Source organism: Pinus tabuliformis, chromosome 6 (assembly GCF_031772625.1).
Source record: "Pinus tabuliformis cultivar Carrire ecotype Pingquan chromosome 6, CPIR1, whole genome shotgun sequence".
Taxonomy (NCBI): domain Eukaryota; kingdom Viridiplantae; phylum Streptophyta; class Pinopsida; order Pinales; family Pinaceae; genus Pinus; species Pinus tabuliformis.
Window position 1 is genome coordinate 129959314 of NC_142292.1, and position 24569 is coordinate 129983882.

Here is a 24569-nt window from a genome sequence, read left to right on the forward strand (position 1 = left end):
TAGAACAAGGACTCAAAGTAGCTCAAAGCTAGCGATTTCAAAAGCTTATGTTAAAAGGGAACTCTCGTTTAGTTATCAGAACTATTAAATGACTACAGAATATATCCAAGCTTGATAAAGTCTCATGTTATTGGACATTTGGAAGTTATATAGTTAAAATCGCTAAGATCCTCAATCAAATATAAGTCATCATCCAAAGCATGTGAGGCAAACTGGAAGCAAGATAACATATTTTCTTGCCAACATATGCTACTTGGATTCCAACTCAAGCATGATGCCTCCAATTTCACAATCCACCTTTATCCCTGAACCTGATCTTAGGCTTCTATCCAAAGAGAGGGATCATCTCTTCATAGTTTCAGATAATGCAAGGGAAGATCTCTCTAACTAGGGTGTAAAAACTGTTAAAAAAGCCAAAAGGGCTGGGGCACTTATCGATGTCTTTGCCTCTGTTTAGACTATTATGACTTATTATATCATTTACTTGTCTTTTTTGGATATACATCATTGTATGGTCTCATTTTTTCATAAGGACTAGGTAGATATTTTGTATTTTTAGACTTATTGGGCTATCTATCATAGCCATATCAACTATGTCTCTAGTGCGAGACCTTATGCTTATGATATCAATTTTGGTTTTAGGAAACTCTTCTTTCACAATTAGATTGGTTTCCCTAATGGTAAATAACAATAAGAAGTGCCACTCATGTACTCTAATTTTTTAGTCAATTAACTGATTTTTTAATTAAAAAATAAAGAAAAAAGAGAAAATAAATAAAAAACATCTTAATAATATCAATTGTGATAATAATACTAAACTAAGTGACCTTTAAATGCCCTTGGTTCACATTTTTAAAATTTTTGGAACGTATATTCTCAATGCTAATTAAATTAACTACTCTATGTGAATTATGATTCTTAATAGAACAAATGATGTATCTTTTTTAAAATTCTTTTAAAAAAATCCTTGTGAAAACAATTATTACTAAGATGAATGACAATTTTTTTTAGGTTTTCATATTCGTAAAGATGTAAATTTGAAAAAACAAATGCACAATCCGTCATTCCATTTATCATGTGTTAAGTAAGATTAAAATTTAAAAAAGATTTAGCATATATATCACTCGGATTTTCATGATGCTTGAAACTAGAAATGAAATATTTTACAATTTGAGTTGACTTTTCCATTCTCATCTCACTCCAATATTGAAAAAGGGCATCCTTAAGTGGATTGCAGATTCCCATAAAGGTGATAGGGGTGATAGACTTTCACAAAATTGTTAGAATATAACGAATCATACACGTTCATCATGATAATGACAAATGATCATACATTTTCATGATCAAAATGACTTAAACGATAAGGGTGGTAGACTTTCACTAAATTGTTCGAATATAAGGAATTTAATCTGTATCATACACTTTCATCATGATAATGACAAATGATCATACATTTTCATGATCAAAATGACTTAAACGATCACTTTCTACCATTCCCACTCACGCAGCTCTCTCCCGGCCAGATAACGCCCACTCAACCGTCGTTTCTCCTCTTCCTCTCTTCCTTTTATTCCCCATGTGATCTTCTACGACCGATCCGCTCTCTGAATTGGAAGCAAAGGCGAGGGGAAAGTTAAGGATAGCCCTGGCTCCGCGGATTCTGAAGGCGGCGCGGTCATATGCGAGAGCAGCCTCTTCAGCGGTGATAAAAGTGCCGAGCCAAACCCTAGCCCCCTTCTTGGCGGGGTCCCTGATTTCAGCTGTGAATTTACCGCATGTCCGCTTCCTGACTCCTCTGTAGTGCCTGCTCTTGGTCGTCTCTCCACTCTCCTCCTCCTCCTTCCGTGGCTGTGGCATTACCTTTACATTTACCACCTCTGCACGTCGTGTAACTGTGGATACAGAATATTGTTGTGTAAATTCATTGTTATTGTCTTCTGATGTTGATCTGCTGCGGCTATTTTGGCATGAACCGTTTGCAGTGTCTGTGGCAGTAGCGTGGATGAAATTCCAGCTGACTACGGGTAAGAAGGATACCGAGGATGATGAGGAGGATGAATCATTTCCTCCTGGCTGATACAGATGCATAATATCCAGTTCGTCGTCCTTTGCAAGCAAATGGTGGCGAATCAACTCCAAAATGTTCATGTTCAGGCTCCGCCCTGCTGTAATCTCCATCGCGGTCTCAGGCCAATCAGAATAGCGGCCACTTTTAGATCGATTGTTTTCCTCTTCAATTTGATTGTGAAGTGAGGGAACGTAAAGCATTCTTTCTCGTTTTCCAATTGTGTAGTGAATAAGGATTATAAAGCAATATTTCCATCTCTCATTTCTGGTCGGTGCACTGCACCCTACCAGCCCATCTTTCGCGGCATTTTCGCATGTGTGTTTAAAAAATAAAAAAGTAATAGATATATTCCACTTTAAACTATGCCATTGAAGCCGCCATCCTCACCACGTCATTTGTTATCATTGACCCTTTCTCACTATTGTTTGACCAGAACATTAAAATGCGGCAAAGAGGCATGGTGCATCAAACATGTGCGCATTGGCAAACATGAAAGTTCAAAAAAAAAAAACATTAGAAATATTTTTTCCACCAAATTACTCCCTAACTACGTCGTATTTATGCAAAATCAAAGATATGTGCAATTAGATGGAGACTTATGTCACGTTCCCAATTTTAAATGAGATAAAAATACAGCCGGCACCCTTCAATCTCCATTAACAGTCTGATTTGAATAGAATTATTGGGGGGCCAAAGTTTCAGGTAAAATGAATCTCGTGATGTTATCCATGTCCATGTTCAAACCATCAGATTCAATATATTTGGCAATGGAGCTTCTCAATAGTCGATTTCCGAGCCTCGATGGCAATGACAAACGCAAACGTATTTATAAAACAACAATGGTGCCTTCTCATGTTATTAGCCTATCATCGTTTTAGTGTCCACATATCTCAATGTTACTTTCTACTGGAATCACGTTTCTTTATGTTCTTCAAATATGTCACGGTTTTCTGGTTGGAAAAAGAATGTGATTATCATAGCAAGTTTGAGCATATCTATATCGATAGATGTTTTTATTTTGCGAATATTTGTATAGATAGATTATCTATTTTGAGGGATTTTAAAATTATATTATTATATATTTTTAATAATAATTTTATTTTGAAGTAGTTTTGTTTTTCTGTTATATATTATAAAGATTGAAATTTAGTCTAGTATTTATTTTTTATATTTTTTTGTTTAAGATAAGAGTCTTATTTTTCATAGGAAAATTTGGGAAGATCAACCGAGTGAAACTAGCAGGGCCTACTTAACAATGGAACGGGCCTAATCTCAAGGGGGTTGAGGAGAATTTCCCCTATGACCGCCGGATCAATGAGGTACTTAACAATGGAGTGGAGATCAATGAGGTACTTAACAATGGAGTGGAGGATTCCTAATCAATGAGGTACTTAACAACGGAGTGGAGAATTGACCGTATGACCTCCCGATCAATGAGGTATTTAACAACAGAATGAGGACTCGACCAGTTGAGCTAACCCTTGGGGTGTTTAAGATGAGGGTGATGCGTGTTCATGTTAAACATTAAAATAAAAATAAATATAAACTAGCAATTGTCCCAAAAGGTACAAAGAGAGGCCAATAGGATTATTAAATTAGAATTTTTGAATTTCTCTAGAAGAGATGTTGGTTCAAGCCTAAAGAACGAGCAATTTGAGCTAGCTAAAGGCCTTCTAATTGTTTTTTATTATTGTAAAATTATATTGATAATTCATTGGTTTTACTTTCAAAAGCTTGAAGGAATTTGAATAACAGGTATAGAATTACTTTGTGGGATTTGATCTCAAAATCCTTGATTTGTAGATATATACTCAATGAAATGTTAATTGGTTGAAACCCTGCACAAATGTTTGATATAAGAAAATAAGCCGAAAAGGTTGAAAGGCTTAATTGGTTTGTGGAAAACCTTGTTTTCTTGGACTAGATCATTGTGCAATTACATTTCTTTAGATGTTTTGTTTATATCTATATGACCCAGAACACATTGAATGTCTTATTTCATTTTAGAGTAAGTTAGTTACCCAAAATTAAGAAACCTCTATAGATGGCCAAGCATAATCATAAGAATGTTGGTCCGAGCAAAATATCATTACCTGACACATTTCCCAAGGTATTTCAGTCTCGAAGTATTGCAATATGGCCAAACAGATTTTGCATATTTTAACACTTGAGTGGCTGCAGTTACGGCCGTCGTTACCTCAACTAATTTACTTACATGACCAGGAATAGAATTAGCAATCCACCGGACTGCTTAGCTCATGTTCTGTGCTGCTAAATGCATTTAAAGAAGAGGAGGAAAAGGCCACAAATTGAGTAATACATTCAAAATGAGTGTGTTACAAGCATTTCGCAAAACAACACAAGAGATGAATCCATGTACAAAATTATGATTCTCTCCTGCGTAATCTGATTTGGCCTCCGCGATCTTTAGCCGCTAAAATTCGGATTCTCTTTGCTACTCCAACAAAATCTCTAGTTCAATAAAATTTGGAAAACGAACATAAAAGAAGAAAATCAGCCATGGAAACTTAGCTTGAATGATAGCGAACAGAAAAGAAAAATATCCATTTATCTGACATAAAGAATATGAAAACAAGTGCAAACCTACTTCCAGGAAAGGTCTCCTGTTAGAAGCAAGTCGCCTTCATTATCTTCATATGCAATCAAATAGCCTAGAATGGCGTTTGATAGATTGCAGTAATTTTTAGTATTAATTAGATCATCTCCCTCAATGCTTCCTACAAACATTCCTCTGAGAGCCCGCGCAAAGCTTTCATAACATGAGTGTTCTTCAAGGAAAATTGTCTGGCAAATTGAACGACCTTCCATGACCATAGTAACAGGCGGAGCAGCATCGGAATATGCCAAATGTTGGGAATTTTTTAATGGGGAAAATACCAAAAACCAAACATTCAAACACACAGAGGCAATGCTCTGTTTTTACTTTTCTCCAGGATCCTTTTGTGCACAGAAGACTTAAAAAAAAATTCACTGAGAGACAGAATATTTCAACACCATAAGAACATTCTATTCATTAAAACCTGATGCAAAGATTTACCACTGTAAAATCCTTTTTATATTCACTGGTGTGAAAAACAACTTACTGCTGTAATAAAAGGATTTACATAAGTTTACTGCTGTAAAAGAAATTTACACAGAGTTACAAAAATCGCTCCACCATTTCCTTTCTGCACTGCTGTGCAATTCCAAAAATTACATCACCTGGTTCTACTCATTTTACACACTGCTGTGTGTTCAATACATACCACACATGGTTTTTCGCTGCACCACTATTCTACGATGGCCAACAACAAAAACCTTATATCCCATGTGCCAAACAAAACAGAGATGCAGAGCACGTTTTTCACTGCTCTCTTTTTTTTACAATAGTCAATGCACGAGCCCTTTTCATTTTTTTTGAAAACAAAACAAAATAAAAAAAACACAATTACTTTTACGTGCCGTAAGTATTTTTAACACCCATGCCTTTCTTTAAATGCACCACCATACCTCCGATACATATAAAAACATTAAAATTTAAATCACCTTACCTATTCTCTACGGTAACAATTAATTCATTAATTATTTTACCGCGGTCAACCAAAAATGAAATTCACTCCACGCAAAGTCATTAATGTATGTTCATATGCAGGTTTGGGCAATCAACGGACGAAAAGGGTGGAGTAGATCGAACGGAGGAGGAGAATATCGGAAGGCCAACAAGTGCTGAACATTAACCCCCGAGATTCTTACGTTGCGTTACGTCAGGGGTCAACCACGCGTCAGCTCCATATTTTCTCGGAGCTCCTTGCCGGATTATTCCTTCTGCCTGAAATCAACCCGAGAGCTTTCCGGCGGATTAGCTGACCGGTTTCTGGCAGCTGCGTTGAAATTAGATTTCAACACTCCCCTTTAATTTCAACAGCTGGGCATTCGGTCATACCGAGACACTTTCTCAAAAATTCAAAGCTCTTCTGATCAAGTGGCTTTGTCAAGATGTCTGCTACCTGTTCTTGAGTCCTGCAATGTTCTAGGACAATTTCTCCATTGTTCACCAATTCTCTGATGTAGTGAAACCTTGTATCAATGTGTTTCGTTCTCTTATGAAACACTGAATTCTTTGACAATGCAATAGCTGAGCTATTGTCACAAAAAATCACTGTCGCTTTTGCCTGCTCTTGGCCTAAGCTTCTCAACATTCTTCTCATCCACACTGCTTGACATGCTGCTGCTGTAGCTGCCACATATTCAGCCTCTGCTGTAGACAATGCTACAATGGACTGCTTCTTAGAAGCCCATGAAATGGCTCCTGAACCCATATTAAAAACATAACCGGAAGTGCTCTTCCGATCATCTACACTTCCAGCCCAATCGCTATCTGTGTACCCAACCAAATCTGAATGTTCTGAGGCATGATATAAAATTCCAACCATTTTGGTGCCTTTGACATACCTCAAAATTCTCTTTGCTGCCTGCCAATGTGCCTCCTTTGGCCTCTCCATGAACCTGGAAATTAAACTAACAGCATACATTAAATCAGGCCTAGTAGCTGTTAAGTACATGAGGCTGCCTACAATACTCTTGTACAAACTAGGATCAAAATCCTTGCTGCTGTCCTCTCTGCTGAGCTTTAATCCCATTACTGTGGGAGTGATGGCTGCCTTGCATTCTTCCATCTTAAATCTGCTCAAAATTTGATTTACATATCTTGCTTGAGATATAAAAATTCCTTTTTCATTTTGATCTACTTCTATGCCTAAGAAGTATCTCAAGAAATCCATATCAGTCATTTCAAATTCATCCTTCATGACTGATTTAAAATTCTTAATGAGCTGATCATCATTACCTGTGAAAATAACATCATCAACATATAAGACAACAATTAAAATCTTACCATCCTTTTCTTTGATGTAGACTGTGGGTTCTCCTTCACATTTGTCAAATTCATTATCCAATAGATATGAATCTATCCTGCTGTACCATGCTCTTGGCGCTTGCTTCAGCCCATAAAGAGCTTTCTTCAATTTGCACACTTTGTGCTCTTCACCTTTCTTCTCATATCCGAGAGGCTGTTCCACATAAACCTCTTCCATTAACACTCCATTTAGGAATGCTGACTTCACGTCCATTTGGTAGACTTTCCATTTGTTTTGTGCTGCTATGGACAGCACTGCTCTCACGGTTTCCATTCTTGCAACCGGTGCGAAAATCTCCTCATAATCTCTTCCATACTGCTGCTTGTACCCTTTGACAACCAGCCTTGCCTTGTGCCTTTCTATCTTGCCTTCAGCATTGCTCTTGGTCTTATAGACCCATTTCACACCAATGACTTCTTTGCCTTTTGGTAACTCAACCAAATCCCATGTTTTGTTTCTCTCTATGGCATTCATCTCCTCATCCATAGCTTCTATCCATTTCCTATCTTTGATTGCATCTTCGAAATGAATAGGATCATCAACATGACAATACAAGGCAAATAAGGAATTCATTCCTTCTTCATAAATTTCACTTAGATTTCTAAACTTCTTACCTCGTTCACTTGGTGTGCAAGTGCTTGAAGATGCACTTGAATTTCCTCCTTGTGGTGTGCTTGGAGAAGCACTCTCATTGATCCTCAATGGTGTACCTTGCTGTCCTTGTGTTGGCGCTGTTGTTTGGGGATTCATTTCAGCCACCTCCTCTTCATCTTCATCATGAGACAAACAGTTCTTGACATTGACTGTTTTCTCTATGCTTCCATCCCAAGCTTCCTCTTCTATGAATTGAACATCCCTGCTGACAAAGAACTTCTTGGTAGATGGAATGTACAGCCTGTAGGCTTTGGATTCATCACTGTATCCAATGAAGATGCATTTCTCCCCTTTGCTGTCCAACTTCCTCCTTAGCTGATCTGGTATGTGTGCATAGGCCACACACCCAAAAACTCTCATGTGGGTGACTCCTTGCTTTCTCCCACTCCATGCCTCTTCGGGCACTTTGTTCATCACTGCTTTTGTAGGACACCTGTTCAATATATAAACTGCACAATATACAGCTTCAGCCCAATACTCATTTGGCAAATGTTTTGCCTTCAACATGCTCCTTGCCATATCCATGATGGTCCTGTTTTTCCTTTCAGCAACTCCATTTTGCTGTGGGGTGTACCGAGTTGTAAACTGTTTATGAATTCCATTTTCTCTACAAAATCTTAGGAATTCCTTGGAGATATATTCACCTCCTCTATCAGTTCTCAAAACTTTAATGTGCAGCCCGCTTTGGTTTTCCACAAGTGCTTTGAAATTTTGGAATTTCTCAAACACTTCACTTTTGTTTTTAAGGAAATATATCCAAGTCTTTCTTGTACAGTCATCAATGAATGTTAAGAAATATAGGCTGCCAGCTAATGATGGAGCTTGCATTGGTCCACATAAATCTGAGTGGATGATCTCTAAGGGTGCCTTTGCCCTTATGCTCTTCCCTGATGGAAAACTTTCTCTGTGTTGTTTTCCCAAAATGCAGCCTTCACATAGGCTGTCCGGTTTCTCTATCAATGGTAATCCCTTTACCATTCCTTTTCTGCTCAATAAGTTTAGACCTCCAAAATTTAGATGCCCGAATCTCAAGTGCCATAACCAGTTCTCATCCTTTGGCACGCTTTGGAAGGCCTCTTGGGTGACTGCTGCAATTTCACCTTTGTTTTTCATGTCTGCCCTGATCCGGAGAGGGAACATCCTGTTCCTTGTCATCTTCACTTCAGCAATGCATCTTTTGCTGGGTGGTATGTCCATGATGGTGCACACATCATTTACAAAGTAAACATTGTAACCCTTTTGGATAAGCTGTCCAACACTCAATAGGTTACATCTCATTCCGGGGACATAGTATACATCTGCTATGGTTTTCTTTTCTCCTTGCTTTGTAAATATTTTTATCTCCCCTTTTCCCATAACAGACACTTTACAATCAGTTCCTAGTGTGACCTCTGATTTCAAATTCTGATTTAAGGCTGAGAAGAGGGCAATGTTTCCTGTCATATGGTTGCTGCAACCTGAGTCTAAAAACCAAATGTCTTCACTATGTGTTTCAGCCATGTTACAAGCTAGCAGAACATTATTTTGACTGCTGTTTTCTCTTGTAACATTTGCATTTTGTCTGCTGTTCATATCATGTTGTTTCTTTCTACAATCACTTGCATAATGTCCATACTTTTTGCAATAATAGCATTGAACATTAGATTTATCATACCTTTGTCCTTGAGCATGAAACTGTTCTCTTTGTTGGCTGCTGCCTTGGCCTTGGTTCTGATTTGGATTGCTGCCTCTTCCTTGTGCATTTGATGGGCTGTTCCTTCCACCTCTATTCTGGCTTCTGCCTCTTCCTCTTTTGTTTCCTCTTCCTTGACCTCTTCCTCTTCCAAAGGACATCTGGGTCTTGAAGGCTTGCTCAAGAGATGAGTTTTCATTCCTACTCAACCTCTGCTCATGTGTTATCAGTGATGCATGTAGCTCATCAACTGAATAACTTGAGAGATCCTTTGTCTCTTCGATGGTGGTGACTATGGCATCAAACTTTGAGGGTAAGACCCTCAATATTTTCTCCACAATCCTTCTATCTTCAATGGTTTCTCCATGAGTTCTCATTTGTGTGATTACACCAATCACATGAGTGAAGAATGAGTCAATGTTATCTGACTCCTTCATGTTCAAGTTCTCAAAATCCTTTCTCAGCAATTGTAGTTTTGCTGTCTTCACTCTCTCCATGCCTTGATAGGCTGTCTTGAGGGTTTGCCATGCTTCATTTGCTGTCTTAGCTGCTGCTAACCTTGGAAACACACTCTGGTCTACTGCTAGATACAACAACATACGGGCTTTTGAGTCCTTCTTCTTATTTCTCTTCAACTGATCTCTCTCTCCCTGAGTTAGTGCATTGAACTCAGTTTCATCTGCTGGTTCTTCAAAACCTTCCTCAACTATTTCCCATAAGTCTTGAGAGGCAAACAGGGCTGTCATGGTTATTGCCCAATAGTCATAGTTCTTCCCATTAAACTGTGGGAGCTGGGTGTTAAACAAACCCATACCAGTGCTTGTGCTGGCCATTCCTTGACTGTGTATTTAAAACACTGACTGTCTCTTCAATAACAAACAAGATAGCTATGAAGAATACCTGAATCCTTTGTTGTCTGAGTCTTCTATCTGCCTGAGAAGTTTTGCTGCAGCAACAACCTTCTCCCTTCAGCTTCTTTAGCTTCTTTAAAGAGCCTAAGCCTGGACTAGCTCCGATACCACTGTTGGGAATTTTTTAATGGGGAAAATACCAAAAACCAAACATTCAAACACACAGAGGCAATGCTCTGTTTTTACTTTTCTCCAGGATCCTTTTGTGCACAGAAGACTTAAAAAAAAATTCACTGAGAGACAGAATATTTCAACACCATAAGAACATTCTATTCATTAAAACCTGATGCAAAGATTTACCACTGTAAAATCCTTTTTATATTCACTGGTGTGAAAAACAACTTACTGCTGTAATAAAAGGATTTACATAAGTTTACTGCTGTAAAAGAAATTTACACAGAGTTACAAAAATCGCTCCACCATTTCCTTTCTGCACTGCTGTGCAATTCCAAAAATTACATCACCTGGTTCTACTCATTTTACACACTGCTGTGTGTTCAATACATACCACACATGGTTTTTCGCTGCACCACTATTCTACGATGGCCAACAACAAAAACCTTATATCCCATGTGCCAAACAAAACAGAGATGCAGAGCACGTTTTTCACTGCTCTCTTTTTTTTAAAATAGTCAATGCACGAGCCCTTTTCATTTTTTTTGAAAACAAAACAAAATAAAAAAAACACAATTACTTTTACGTGCCGTAAGTATTTTTAACACCCATGCCTTTCTTTAAATGCACCACCATACCTCCGATACATATAAAAACATTAAAATTTAAATCACCTTACCTATTCTCTACGGTAACAATTAATTCATTAATTATTTTACCGCGGTCAACCAAAAATGAAATTCACTCCACGCAAAGTCATTAATGTATGTTCATATGCAGGTTTGGGCAATCAACGGACGAAAAGGGTGGAGTAGATCGAACGGAGGAGGAGAATATCGGAAGGCCAACAAGTGCTGAACATTAACCCCCGAGATTCTTACGTTGCGTTACGTCAGGGGTCAACCACGCGTCAGCTCCATATTTTCTCGGAGCTCCTTGCCGGATTATTCCTTCTGCCTGAAATCAACCCGAGAGCTTTCCGGCGGATTAGCTGACCGGTTTCTGGCAGCTGCGTTGAAATTAGATTTCAACACCAAAGGCTGTTGGTGAACCGTCAGAATATGTTTGGTATGGTTTTCTAGTTCCCTAAATAATCTGCTGACGGTAAACTGAGGGACCTCTGAAGATGACAACAGGCAGAGCAGCATCGGAATATGCCAAAGGCTGTTGGTGAACCGTCAGAATATGCTTGGTATGGTTTTCTAGTTCCCTAAATAATCTGCTGACGGTAAACTGAGGGACCTCTAAAGATGACAGGGCTCTAGGAAGAGGAGGAGCTGGGGTTCCATTCAGCGGGTTCTAATAAGGCGATATAACGGTGCCAACGCTGTCTAAGTTGTATGGACGTTGTGTATTTCTCTGCTGCTGAGGAGATTCCTTCTTCGATTGCCTGAACATCGGTCCTGAAAAATTGGCACCACTTCCGGACGACATAGTCTCTATGAAATTGGACTGGAAAGGATGTCGGGAAATTCCCATTAGATTATTGGAACCTAATTGCCGGAGACGATTATGATGATTATTTTCCAAGATGCGAAGTTGGAAGAATGCAAAAGAAGGCGGAGGGTTTGGTCCGAGGCTTCTTGCATCGAAAGTTGTAGTGGCGTTTTTGTTTGGCCTCAAAGAAGGTGGGTGATTTGATCCGCGGCTTCTTGCGGAGAAAGTTGTTGTGGCGTATTCGTTTGGCCACAAAGAAGACAGGGGATTTGATCCCAGGCTTCTTGCATAGAAACGTGTAGTGGAGTTTTCGTTCGGCCTTAAATAAGGCGGAGAATTTAGAGTTCCTCCTTGGGAAACAACACCTATGTGTTCAGTCTCCGGACCTGCCATTAACATAGATTTAATATTATTATCATGGCAATTAATATTACCTGTGCTACTTCCCTCACATAAATATTGGGGGGAACTTTGGCCTTCCTTAGCAATGAATGTAGTGCTTCGCTAGTTGAATTGAAGGAGAAATATGTTTTGCCAGTGTTCCGCTCACCTCCCATGATTGCGTGCTGCTAACTCCGAGAATCGATTTGTATAGGCCACTCATGACTTCTTGTCTTGGACGTAACTTGTCATCCAACGCTTGGGGAACTCCGTCATCAATGGAATTGCTGTTTCTTTTGATTCAGAAGAACTGTGAACCTGCAAAGAACAGACGATATTATCAACCATGGCAGAAAGGGGAAAAGGGACACCAACATTGTTCCAACCAGAATTTATATCTGAACTTTGAACATAGCTTGGGTTATGAAAACGCTACTTTCATCCAATTCACCGAAAGGAGAGAATACTGTGGCAAGGGACTGGTCGTTTGTCTCCAGGCCGAGACCACGGACAAATAGTTTTTTGAGCATAGTGTTCCTTATGGCGATGGAACACACTTGATCCCGAATGTACCTATGTTCAGTCGCTGCCTCCTGCACAGGCTCGTTTGATTAAATTAGAAAAAATCAAGCTCTAATAGTAACAGCGGCCATGCATGTAGCGTAGCCCATAAACAGAAACAGCCATAAACTCCACGAACTCTCCCGCAAGCTCGGCGCACAGATGTCAATAGTAGAATGTTTCGTTTTCTGGTTTAGATCAACGGTTGAAAGTGTCTCACCCGATCGAACGGAGCAGGGTAAAAATGTTGACGAAGAAGTTGATGCATAGGAAGGCCTATCGGCCTAACCAGAATTTATATCTGAACTTTGAACATAGCTTGGGTTATGAAAACGCTACTTTCATCCAATTCACCGAAAGGAGAGAATACGGTGGCAAGGGACTGGTCGTTTGTCTCCAGGCTGAGACCACGCACAAATAGTTTTTTTAGCGCAGTGTTCCTTACGGCGATGGAACACATTTGATCCCGAATGTACCTACGTTCAGTCGCTGCCTCCTGCACAGGCTCGTTTGATTAAATTAGAAAAAATCAAGCTCTAATAATAACAACGGCCATGCATGTAGCGTAGCCCATAAACAGAAACAACCATAAACTCCACGAACTCTCCCGGAAGCTCGGCGCACAGATGTCAATAGGATAATGTTTCGTTTTCTGGTTTAGATCAACGGTTGAAAGTGTCTCACCCGATCGAACGGATCAGGGTAAAAATGTTGACGAAGAAGTTGATGCATAGGAAGGCCTATCGGCCTAATAAATTAGAAAAAATTAAGCTCTAATAATAACAGCGGCCATGCATGTAGCGTAGCCCATAAACAGAAACAGCCATAAACTCCACGAACTCTCCCGGAAGCTCGGCACACAGATGTCAATAGGAGAATGTTTCGTTTTCTGGTTTAGATCAACGGTTGAAAGTGTCTCACCCGATTGAACAAAGCAAGGTAAAAATGTTGACGAAGAAGTTGATGCATAGGAAGGCCTATCGGCCTAAATATTTTCTAAATAGAAAGAATCTTTTCTATAATTAAAAAACAAAAACCAATATACTATGCATGTTTACTTAGTTGTCCACATTATATACTATAATTTCATATCAACTTTAAAAGAAGATAATATTAGAAGTAAAAAACAATATGCAAATAAAATGTTAAATCTTATACTTTTAAAAACATTTCAACGATGTAAAATAAATTGTATGAAAATCTATGTCAATTATATATATATATATATATATATATATATATATATATAGATATATATATAGATATATATATATATATAGATAGATATATATATATATATAAAATGTTAAAAGATATTAATTTAGTGTTTTATATAACAAAATATTCAATTTATAAAGGAAAAAATAAAAGAAAAAAAAATAATGTGGCTTATAAATAAAATGTTTTAATATTCAAGTATACTTAAAAATATATTCATAACCAATAAACCATTTTAATATGCTCAATGTAGTTCAAGGATAAAATGTCTCAACGCACAAAATATTTTAATGTCAATTATGTATTCTATATCGCATTCAAAAATACAATTTATACCTTAAGACACTCATTGATGTAAAGTCACTGGTTCAATTCCTTGCCCGCCTCGGGTGATATATTGGACATGATAAAGATGTAGTCTTGCCAAGGTTACACAAAAAATACAATTTAGAAAATAAAAAAATATACATTATATATAGAAATAACCACTAGAAATTCATCCAATCTATGATGGTATGAGGGGGATGCAATTTTTTTTTTCCAAATTTTACACTTTAAAAAAAGTTTACACATGAAGAAATTTGATCCTTGTAAACTCATATTAAACCCATACTTAAGATAAATATATAATAACGACTATAAAAAATTAATATGTATAAACATTTTCTAATCATTCAATTTATATAACTATACACATTATAATTTTGATTAAATTTCAAATTAAATATTAATTACTAATAAAAATAATAAATATCTTAAATTTATAATATATACAAGTTTTCCACATAAATCATTTCAATTATATAATTATCCTAGTTTAATTTTATACAAATTATCTTATTGTATACATATGTCTCCATGACTATGGAGACTTGATGTTTATGAACATTTTCTCGTCATTTGATTTACATAACCAACCTAATGTAATTTTATACATTATGGGTTGAAAACTACATTGATTTTTTAAAGTTTGAATTAATTATTAATTTCTAAAATGGAAATATATTAAATATAAAACAAATAAATAATTTAAATTATATAATTTTCCTAGTACAATTTTATACAAAATATCATTTGATAATCCCAATGAGTTTTTAAGTTATTATTAAATATTGAAAGTATGAAAAATAATAATTGCATCAAGATGTATTTTACAACCAATATAAAAGAGATGTATATTTCACTTTATAAGTTCACATATATCTTTTTTAAAATTTAAATAAAAATAGACAAATTCTCTTTAAAAAAATGTCTATAAACCAATACATATCTATATTAACCATAGATCTAGCAATAGCCAATATATAGACATCAAATATCTTGAGGTGCAAACCCTTTTTATAATGCAAATCTTAAGAAATGTTTACACTTTAGGAGATTTGATCCCTCTTGATGCTTGATATGACTATGGCTATGGTGGATCTATATTGGTTTTCACTTTTTGTCTCTCCATATACACACACCATGCTAATTGTTCAATGTCTAAATTGCATTTGATTGTGTATTTATGCATTCAAACACCTTAAAAATCCTATTATATACTTGGATTGTGTGACTACACAGTTCAAATTTACAATTCCAACAAATTTCTATTGGATTTAAGATAAAGTTCATTGAAAATATCTTTGAAAAGGGGCAAAAATGTGAAATAGTGAGAGTACTTAAAATGTTTTAACCCTAACATGCTATTTTTTCAATTAGTGTATATAATATCTTGTGTGACTACACAGCTCAGATTTACAATTCCAACAAATTTCTATTGGATTTAAAATAAAATCCATTGAAAATACCTTTGAAAAGGGAAAAAATGTGAAATAGTGAGACTACTTAAAATGTTTTAATCATAACATTCTATTTTTCTCAATTAGTGTATATAATATGTATGTAGCTTATTTTTTAACTGTTTACAATAATGCACAGTGGACATTGACATATTTTACTTAAAATGAGGGTTCAAATATGAATATTCAAAGTTTATTCAATTTGTATATTTTTTCTTTTAATTACTTTATCTCTTTTAAAAGTTGATATAAAGTTATGTTGCTTCATATTGAGACAAATATTTTTACTACCCCTCCTTCATTACAAACATCAACAATAATGAAAGGCAATGAAGAGAAAGTAGGATTATTGATGGTTTATAATGATTTTAATTAAAAGTAACCAAATGCATATATGTGTGTGTGTGTTAATTATAGAGTACATTGGTTTTTTATTTAGAGAACATTTTAATTTTATTTATAAAAAAAAATTGTGTCAACTTGAGGTTGAGTAGGGAACAAATTACACTTCTCCCTCATAATCAACGGTAGAATGTGCCTAGGTGATTAGGGAAACAAAAGAAAAAAAGGACACAAAAATTTCTTTAGTTTAACTAAAAGCATTATAAAATATCAATAATCGTACTCTCATTGTACTCTCTCAATTTGTTCAAATGAGGTGAGTGCGACAATTACTCCAACACCCCCCGCGCCCCCCCCCCCCCTCAAATGTATATGGAGAAATCATTACTGGAGGAAAAATATTGTACACCAACCTAATTTATAGGAGCACCTTCTAGTGAGAGCTAGAAGATAAGGCTTACAATGTAATAAATAAGGATGCAAAATAAGTTTAATAGCTCCAAGGCTTCCTTATTCCAACATCAACACCCCTCTCCCTAACACAACTCTGGGAATTGAACATCCTTAGAGCTTCTAATACCATGTTGAGGTTATCCAATACCCAAAACCCACATGCATTAGTAAACATCCAAACTCGTACCATTACATTAAGTGGGTGGTTAGTCGCATGTTTCTAAGATGTTGATTCTCATTGATGTGAGTGTGACAATTACTCCAATAAAAAAAATATTACCAAAGAAGAAAACTACACAAATTACATCTTAATAATATTAATGGTGATAATAGTGCTAAGATAAATGAAAAAGTATGTCATCAATGATAATTAACTTTGCTAATCTAGATAAATCATGATTATTAATATGATACATAATGTTGCATTTTTGTGAAAATTCCTTGGAAAAAATATTTGCGAAAATAATTATTAATATGAAGAATGAATTTTTTTTAGATATTTTTGAAAATAATTATTAAGAATGACATTGTTTTGGAGTTTGCATGTGAATATGTAAAAAAAAAACATTTTCCCTAAATGCATAATAACAAAGAATCACACCTTCCAAATTTATAATAAATTTAAAATTAAGATAAATAGACTCTAGTTATATTTTTAAATTTGAATTGCATTTTTATCATATTAAAAATAAATAAAATTTTAATTAAATATGTATAATATAAAAATAAAAATCTTAAAATATTTAATTAATTATATATATGCTTCTTTTTACACCTTGTTAAATACATAGTAACATTTAACCTAGTAACAAAGAATCACACTTTCCAAATTTATAATAAATTTAAAATTAAGATAAATAAAACTTGGTTATATTTTTATGATATTAAAAATGAATAAAATTTTAATTAAACATTTATAATATAAAATTAAAAATCTTAAAATATATATATATATATATATATATGAGAGTTGAGTTGGGACATGGGAGCCTTCCCCATTCTCATTTCACTACCATCTTGCAAAATTCCCATGAGGGCGATAAGGGTAATAACATTTCACAAAATTGTTCCAATATCACGAATTTAATCTTTAATCATACACTTTCATAATCATAATAATAAATGATCATACATTTTCATGATCAAAATGATTAAAACAATTGATATGGCTCCTACTCACGCAGCTCTCTCCCGACCAGATGACGCTCGCTCAGCGGTCGTTTCTCCACTTCCTCTCTTCCTTTTGTTGTCTATGTGATCATCTACGAGTGATCCGCTCTCTAAATTGGAAAGCAAAGGCCGCGGGAAAATTAAGGTTAGCCCTCACTCCAAGGACACTGAAGGTGACCCGGTCATATGCGAGAGCAACCTTTTCGGTGGTGGAAAGTGCCAACCTTTTCGGTGGTGGAAAGTGCCAAGTTAAATTTGTTAAAATAAGCTAGTTATTTTCACATGAGGAGATGAGTAAAACTAGAGAGTTAGTTAACTAAGTGTTGAGTGTTGAAGAAAGTTAGTTAACGAAGTGTTGAGTGTTGAAGTGCTGAATGTTGTGGAGTGTTGAGTCAAGTTGACTTAAGTAATAGACGATTTTTAGTGTGTAATTGTATGTTGAGTACAATTAAGTGATACACGAATTTTAGGATGTGGTTGCATGTCAAGATATTATAAGCAAGTCACTGAAAAAGTAAAATACACTTCACCCGATTAATTGTAAGTATCACATTTTGTGTAATTAATAAAAGAGTCATAACTTATGTGATTTATGTAAATTTATGTTTTAACTCCTTTATCTTTCAAACAAATTGACATCAGAGCGAAAGAGATATTTTTTTTGGTTGAAGTTATAACCCACCGTGCATATTGTATACAAAGTGATATAACACACACAGGCTCAGCAGAGAGCTGCGTTAACAGTCACAGTCTTAACCTATTTCGCATACACGCGGGTCAAAGGTAAATTGTAATGTTACGAGATTAACGGAGGACTCTACTTTCGTGAGGTGCTTTAGCACGAATATGTATGAATGTTAACAGTCACAGACTTAACCTATTTCGCATACACGCGGGTGAAAGGTAAATTTGTAACGTTTCGCATACACGCGGGTGAAAGGTAAATTTGTAACGTTACGAGATTAACGCAGGACTTTACTTTCGTGACTTAACCTATTCCGCATACACGCGGGTCAAAGGTAAATTTGTAACTTTACGAGATTAACGCAGGACTTTACTTTCGTGACTTAACGTATTTCGCATACACGCGGGTCAAAGGTAAATTTGTAACGTTACGAGATTAACGCAAGACTTTACTTTCGTGAGGTGCGTTAGCACGAATATGTATGAATCAAAACAACACGATAGCGTGAAACATTCGTTGATGTTTCAAAGGAGTTCTATAAATTAAAGTTAACAAACTCACTTGGAGTACCTTTCTCATATTTGTTTTTCTCATGTGGTTTTTTGGAAGGGCATGAAAAGTTATAAAAGGTCAGGGGGTTTATTCAAAGGTGTGATGACCCCGTAAATGTAATTATTTAAAAGTTTACTGCATTAAAAACTGAATGACATTGAGAACTATTTTCTTTTAAAGAGTAATCTGTTGATTTGAATTATGCATTAAAGTAATGTTTAAAGAATTACTCAAAGAGCATTGAGTTTCCCAAAAGGGAAAACAGTTATTGGAACTGAAAATAACCACCTTCCTTAACTGGAAAGGTCTCCAGGAAAAAGGAAAAGGGGTGGATAGTTTCTCTCTGTGCTGTAGAGACAGACAGAGGAGGAAAACAGAAAAGAAAGAACTTTGTTTTGGACTAAGTCTGGTAAGGACCAGATAGTCACAGTGTTGGCTTACTGAGGATAGTGATCCGGTAAGTAGAAGCTTGGGGGGAGACTCAGGTCTTGAGAGACTGATCTCACGGTTGGGTGGATATCAGGCTTTACACAGAGATTTGCGCAGAAGACTGGTTCCAGACTCACCTTGTCAAGAGGAGACCAGGTAAGTAACGGACACTTATGTCTTCAAATTTATCTGTGTAATTCATAATTGTATCTGTTATTGTCAGTGGTTAGCAGGGTAGGATGTAAACCATACTGTCTGTACGAAGCAGAGGATAGCACAAGTAAGACTACTCTGACAGGGTATAAAACACCTAGACGTAAGGAAAAACTGTGTGTTTATAGTCAGCTGTGCAGGTTATGGACATTTAAACTATAAACCAAACTACAGAATCTTTACATTATCTGTATAAACAAGAAACCTGTCTGCGACCTTCTGCATGGAAGGAGAATATATAAATAGAATATCTATAGAGCCCAAAAGACTGAGTATAGAGTCTGTAAACCCCAAACGACTGTGAACTGTACCTGTAGAAACTGAAAGACAGAGTAAACAGAACAGATGGAGAACCAATACCGCAGACAATAGAATCATTGGGTGAACCCTATTCGTGCAAGAAGAGGGGATTCATAGTTTAAGAGTTATCCGAGCCAGACAACTGGTTATTCATACCTCGAGAATATTCTGGTCGAATACATCGTGGTCCAATGATCACAGTCAGTATCAAAACCTTGATGAATAACTTAAACGATGGTTCTTTTAACCGAAAAGAAATAACAACAGATCTTGAATCGGTTCCGCCATAAGGGTTTCGGCGAATCTGAAGTAACGACAACAAGAACTTAAGCATGATACAAATTTTAAAGATTGTGCAGCTGTTGCAGAGAGCATAAAGGTATAACCCGTAAGGTGTTACAAACATAAGACAAGAATAATGTCGTAGTATTAATAGTCGTCTTTGAAAAGCAAAACATAAACATTAAGATATGCCGAGGAAATAACCGCTCGATGGCATTAAGTCACAGACACAATACTTGCTGGAAACAAAAACAAGGATTTCTGAATCATACCGCATAACCATTAAACACTTTACAAACCCTCGGGGTTTTCAATCACAAGGAACACCCAGCTAAGCGCCCACACATCTACAGAGGTCAGATGCGAGGCGGCAGCGCCGTTCTCCTTACACTTGAGCAATACGGCAGCCATGTGCTATAAACCCTTGAACTAATTGACAATATGTATACAGGACAGTGTCCGAATCAACAAGAATTCCGAATAGGAAATGTAATATGCATTCAGAAATGTAATATACATTCAGTTAACATATAAACCCTATGTAATACAGAAGGAAATCATTCCAAACAATACCACAAATAGACAGGGGCGTAATGCAACTGCGTTAAAACATATATATATAAATATTTACATGTGAATCATAGGCCACGAGCTAAACGAGTTCACAAATCATTAACAAACTGGTTATCAACCAGATTCTCACAATAGTCAAAATATATGGTCGTAGCCATGAAAACGTTTAACAACAGTACACATTTATGTAAGCAGACCAAGCGAAACTCATAGCTTTGGAAGCCAGGGTAGAACCCAAAATCACCGCAAGCGGGTAGATGCCCGGCTCCTTAAACAACATCTCAAGACTTTGTAATCGGAACGAGACCAGAGGTCTGTCAAACCTGCGGCCAACCATGTGTCATCAGGTTGGGGTCTCATTCCAATAATGGAGGAAACTCCCGGCAAACAGAGAGAAATGAAGTTACATCAATCAGAAACAGACCCTAGTGCTCAGATAAATACCTCTGCAGCTCGGCGGCCTCATTTAGGGGAGCTCTTCCAGATCCGCCAAGGTCGGGTAATGCCGTTCATACCTGGTAAACACAAGAACAAACTTTAGACGATTGCATAACCTGTAATCACGGGATTCGAATCAAAAACATTAAACTGGAGAGTGTTTACCTGGCCGAGGTAAAACTGGAGATGCATGAGGAGGAACCCCTGTGGAACGGCGTATGAACCCGAAGTGCTGTGGTCTCGGCGCGGAGCAACAAGGTAAACCCTCGCAGTGGAAAAACGAAGAGAGCTGGAGATCGAGAGCCGAGGGAAAAACCTCGAATAAACCGGAGGAACCGCGTATATACCCTACCTGCCCGAGGCGAGAACGTGGCACGGTGCTGGCCCTTGATCCCTGGTAGCAGACGCCCACCGTCGATGGAGGTGACAATACCAAGGAGGAAAGGCGCGGGAAGACCGGACTCAGTGCCATACCGCTGTGACGTGATCCGGACGACAGCGTTAATATAACAGTCAGATGTCAAGCGCTGGTGGCGCCAACTCACAAAGTCTACGAAGGTTTGAATGGCCCAAAGGTAATGTATGCCATCGAAATTATATTAACCATAGACCATCGGTACTCATGGATTTCACATCGATATTAAATACCTGCCACCATATACCGCCTTAGGGTAGGCTAGGTACCTGGCGGTGGTGACCATCTGAATGACACATATTTATTTAAAGTGCAGATGCAAATCTAATTAAGGTACTGTATACGCATAATAAACAAAATTTTTTATGGGTATTAAGTATTAGCTTATAGACATATGACAATTGGTATCAGAGCCCAGATTAACTATACTGTGGCCTCTGGGATGTGAATAAGTAGTAAAAGATGAGAAGATCATGATGACACTAATAATCTTTTGGAAAAGCAAAATTGTGCAGGTAGCTCACAATGTTATATGTTTCATGACCAGACCAGGCTAGTCAAGAATAAGAGAAAGAGCAGCAAAGGTACCAAGTGATAGTTAATATGCAGGGGTCTGGCAGCGCACCGCACAGGCCTGCAGCAAATTTTGGGGGCAACCCAGAATTTTGGGTGCAGTTGGGCGAGGAGGCCCGCGACACGAATCTGGCCATACTAGAGACCGTTCAAGAACTGAAAGACGAGATGGCCCGGCTTCGGGAAGACAATGCTCGATTGACAATGGAGCAGGAGAGGATATTAAAAAGCTTGTCTGACAAACAGAACCCGCCACTAGCTAACCCCAGTGCAGAACAGCAGAGAATAACAGAGGAGGAACGTTATCACGCAGAGTCTGAAATTCCTGAAGAAGGAGAGGACCAATCTGCTAATGCATCCGAACAGCAGACGTCAAAGCGTCAGAAGGTGGAATTGCAAGGAGAATTTCGAAAGATTAAACCCCCACACTACGACGGGGAACAAGAGGAAGCAGCTGAGGCATGGCTAATCAACATGAATAAATACTTTCAGTTATATGAATATGACCATAACTTGAAGGCACGATTGGCCATCTTCCAGTTACAAGGGAAGGCGACACTGTGGTGGGAGGAGGTGAAAATTGTTAAAGGAGTAACTGAACGAACCATAACATGGGAAAAATTCCAGAAATATTTCAAGGAGAGATACTTGACGGAACGGTTTTATGATGAGAAGGCAAAGGAATTCCATGATCTGCGATTGGGACAGCAGACTATGGATGAGTTCATCAATCGCTTCACATCTCTGCTTCGCTATGTACCCTACCTTAAGGAAGAAAAAGCCAAGGTGCAGCGGTTTGTCAGCAGCCTACCCATGTATATGAGGGAAAGGATTGAATTTGACAATCCTAGAACCATGGACGAAGCGATTCGCAAGGCCAGAATCTGCTATCAGCAGAGCAAACAGAAAGGGGATAGTTCCAACAGAAAATGGAATGAGAAAAAGAATAATAAAACTGTTGGAAATAATAAGGGGAATCGAAGCGGCGGGATCAAAGGAAGCAGCAGGAATCAGAATAGTAGAGCAGCACCAAGAAGTGCATTCAGGTCCAAGTCCATCGGTGAAACCAGAATGAGTGAACAACCCGCTAAGATGGACACTGAGGGAGTAACCAGACCTCCAGTGCAGTGCTGGGGTTGTGGTGGACCGCACTATGTCAAGAATTGTCCGCAAAGGAAAGGAACTGACCAGATATCCCAGATTCATGAGGCATCCACCGTGGGTGATGTGGGACGAAGTATGCCAAGAATTAACGCAGCCTTGGACGATCGCCAGGCGGAATACCAGCCCACTATGATAGAATTTGAAGGTAAAATTTTAAACCTTTCCATCTCTGTTTTAATAGATCCTGGAGCTACTCTAAGTTACATTAGTCCAAAGATAGTTGAACAATGCAAATTGCAGCCTGAGAAATTAAGGAATCCTTGGCTGGTACAACTAGCTACAGGAACCAAAAGACGAGTAATGGCAAAGGTAAAAAGCTGCCCTATAGTGGTAGCAGGACAGCCGGTAGTGGCAGACCTGAATATACTTCCCCTCGGATCCTATGATGTCCTAATTGGGATGGACTGGCTGGAAAAGAATTGGGCTTTAGTAAACTGCAAAACAAAAGCTATACGATACAAGGACGATGCTGGAATAGAACAAGAAATGTAGGGAATTAAACGACCAATTCAGGTCCAACCAATCACTGCATCTCAGCTGGCGAAATGCATCCGGAATAGATGCCAAGTGTATGCAATTCAGGTGGGTTATGCAGAAACCAAGAATAAGGAGAATCCACTGGAACACCTTCCAGTTATAAAAAAGTTTGCGGATGTATTTCCAGAAGAAATTCCTGGATTACCTCCAAAGAGGGACATAGACTTCACCATTGAGTTAATACCAGGAGCTGCTCCAGTTTCGCGGACACCTTATAGAATGAGTGTGCCAGAGTTGACTGAATTGAAGATGCAACTACAAGAATTGCTGGATAAAAATTATATCTGCCCCAGTGTATCTCCATGGGGAGCTCCGGTGCTATTCGTCAGAAAGAAGGATGGAACTCTTAGAATGTGTATTGATTACCGGCAATTAAACAAGCTTACCATTAAAAATAAATACCCATTACCGCGGATCGATGAACTATTTGATCAAGTCAAGGGAGTGACAGTATTTTCTAAAATCGATCTACGATCTGGATACCATCAGATCCGGATTAAAGAAGAAGATATCGCTAAGACAGCCTTCCGAACTCGGTATGGGCACTACGAGTTTGTAGTGCTGCCTTTTGGATTGACTAATGCACCTGCCACGTTCATGTGTTTGATGAACAGCGTGTTCCATCAATTTTTAGACAAATTTGTACTAATATTCATTGATGACATTTTGATTTATTCTCGCTCTAAGGAGGAACATGAGGAACATCTTCGAATGGTATTGCAAACTTTGC

At 37.5% G+C, this 24569-nt stretch overlaps 1 protein-coding gene and 1 long non-coding RNA gene across 2 annotated transcripts; both read right to left on the reverse strand.

Moving 5' to 3' along the window:
• Positions 1 to 1500: 1500 nt before the first annotated feature.
• On the reverse strand, positions 1501 to 2268 carry LOC149257697 (ethylene-responsive transcription factor 5-like). The gene has a single exon (XM_089383556.1). The coding sequence runs from the start codon at positions 2266 to 2268 to the stop codon at positions 1501 to 1503; it is 768 nt and encodes a 255-aa protein (XP_089239682.1).
• Positions 2269 to 20585: 18317 nt separating this feature from the next.
• LOC149257698 (uncharacterized) lies at positions 20586 to 21541 on the reverse strand. Its single transcript, XR_016245973.1, has 2 exons — positions 21157 to 21541; positions 20586 to 21035 (listed from the first exon to the last, which is right to left on the reverse strand). It is a non-coding gene; the product is annotated as an uncharacterized LOC149257698 (long non-coding RNA).
• Positions 21542 to 24569: the final 3028 nt, after the last annotated feature.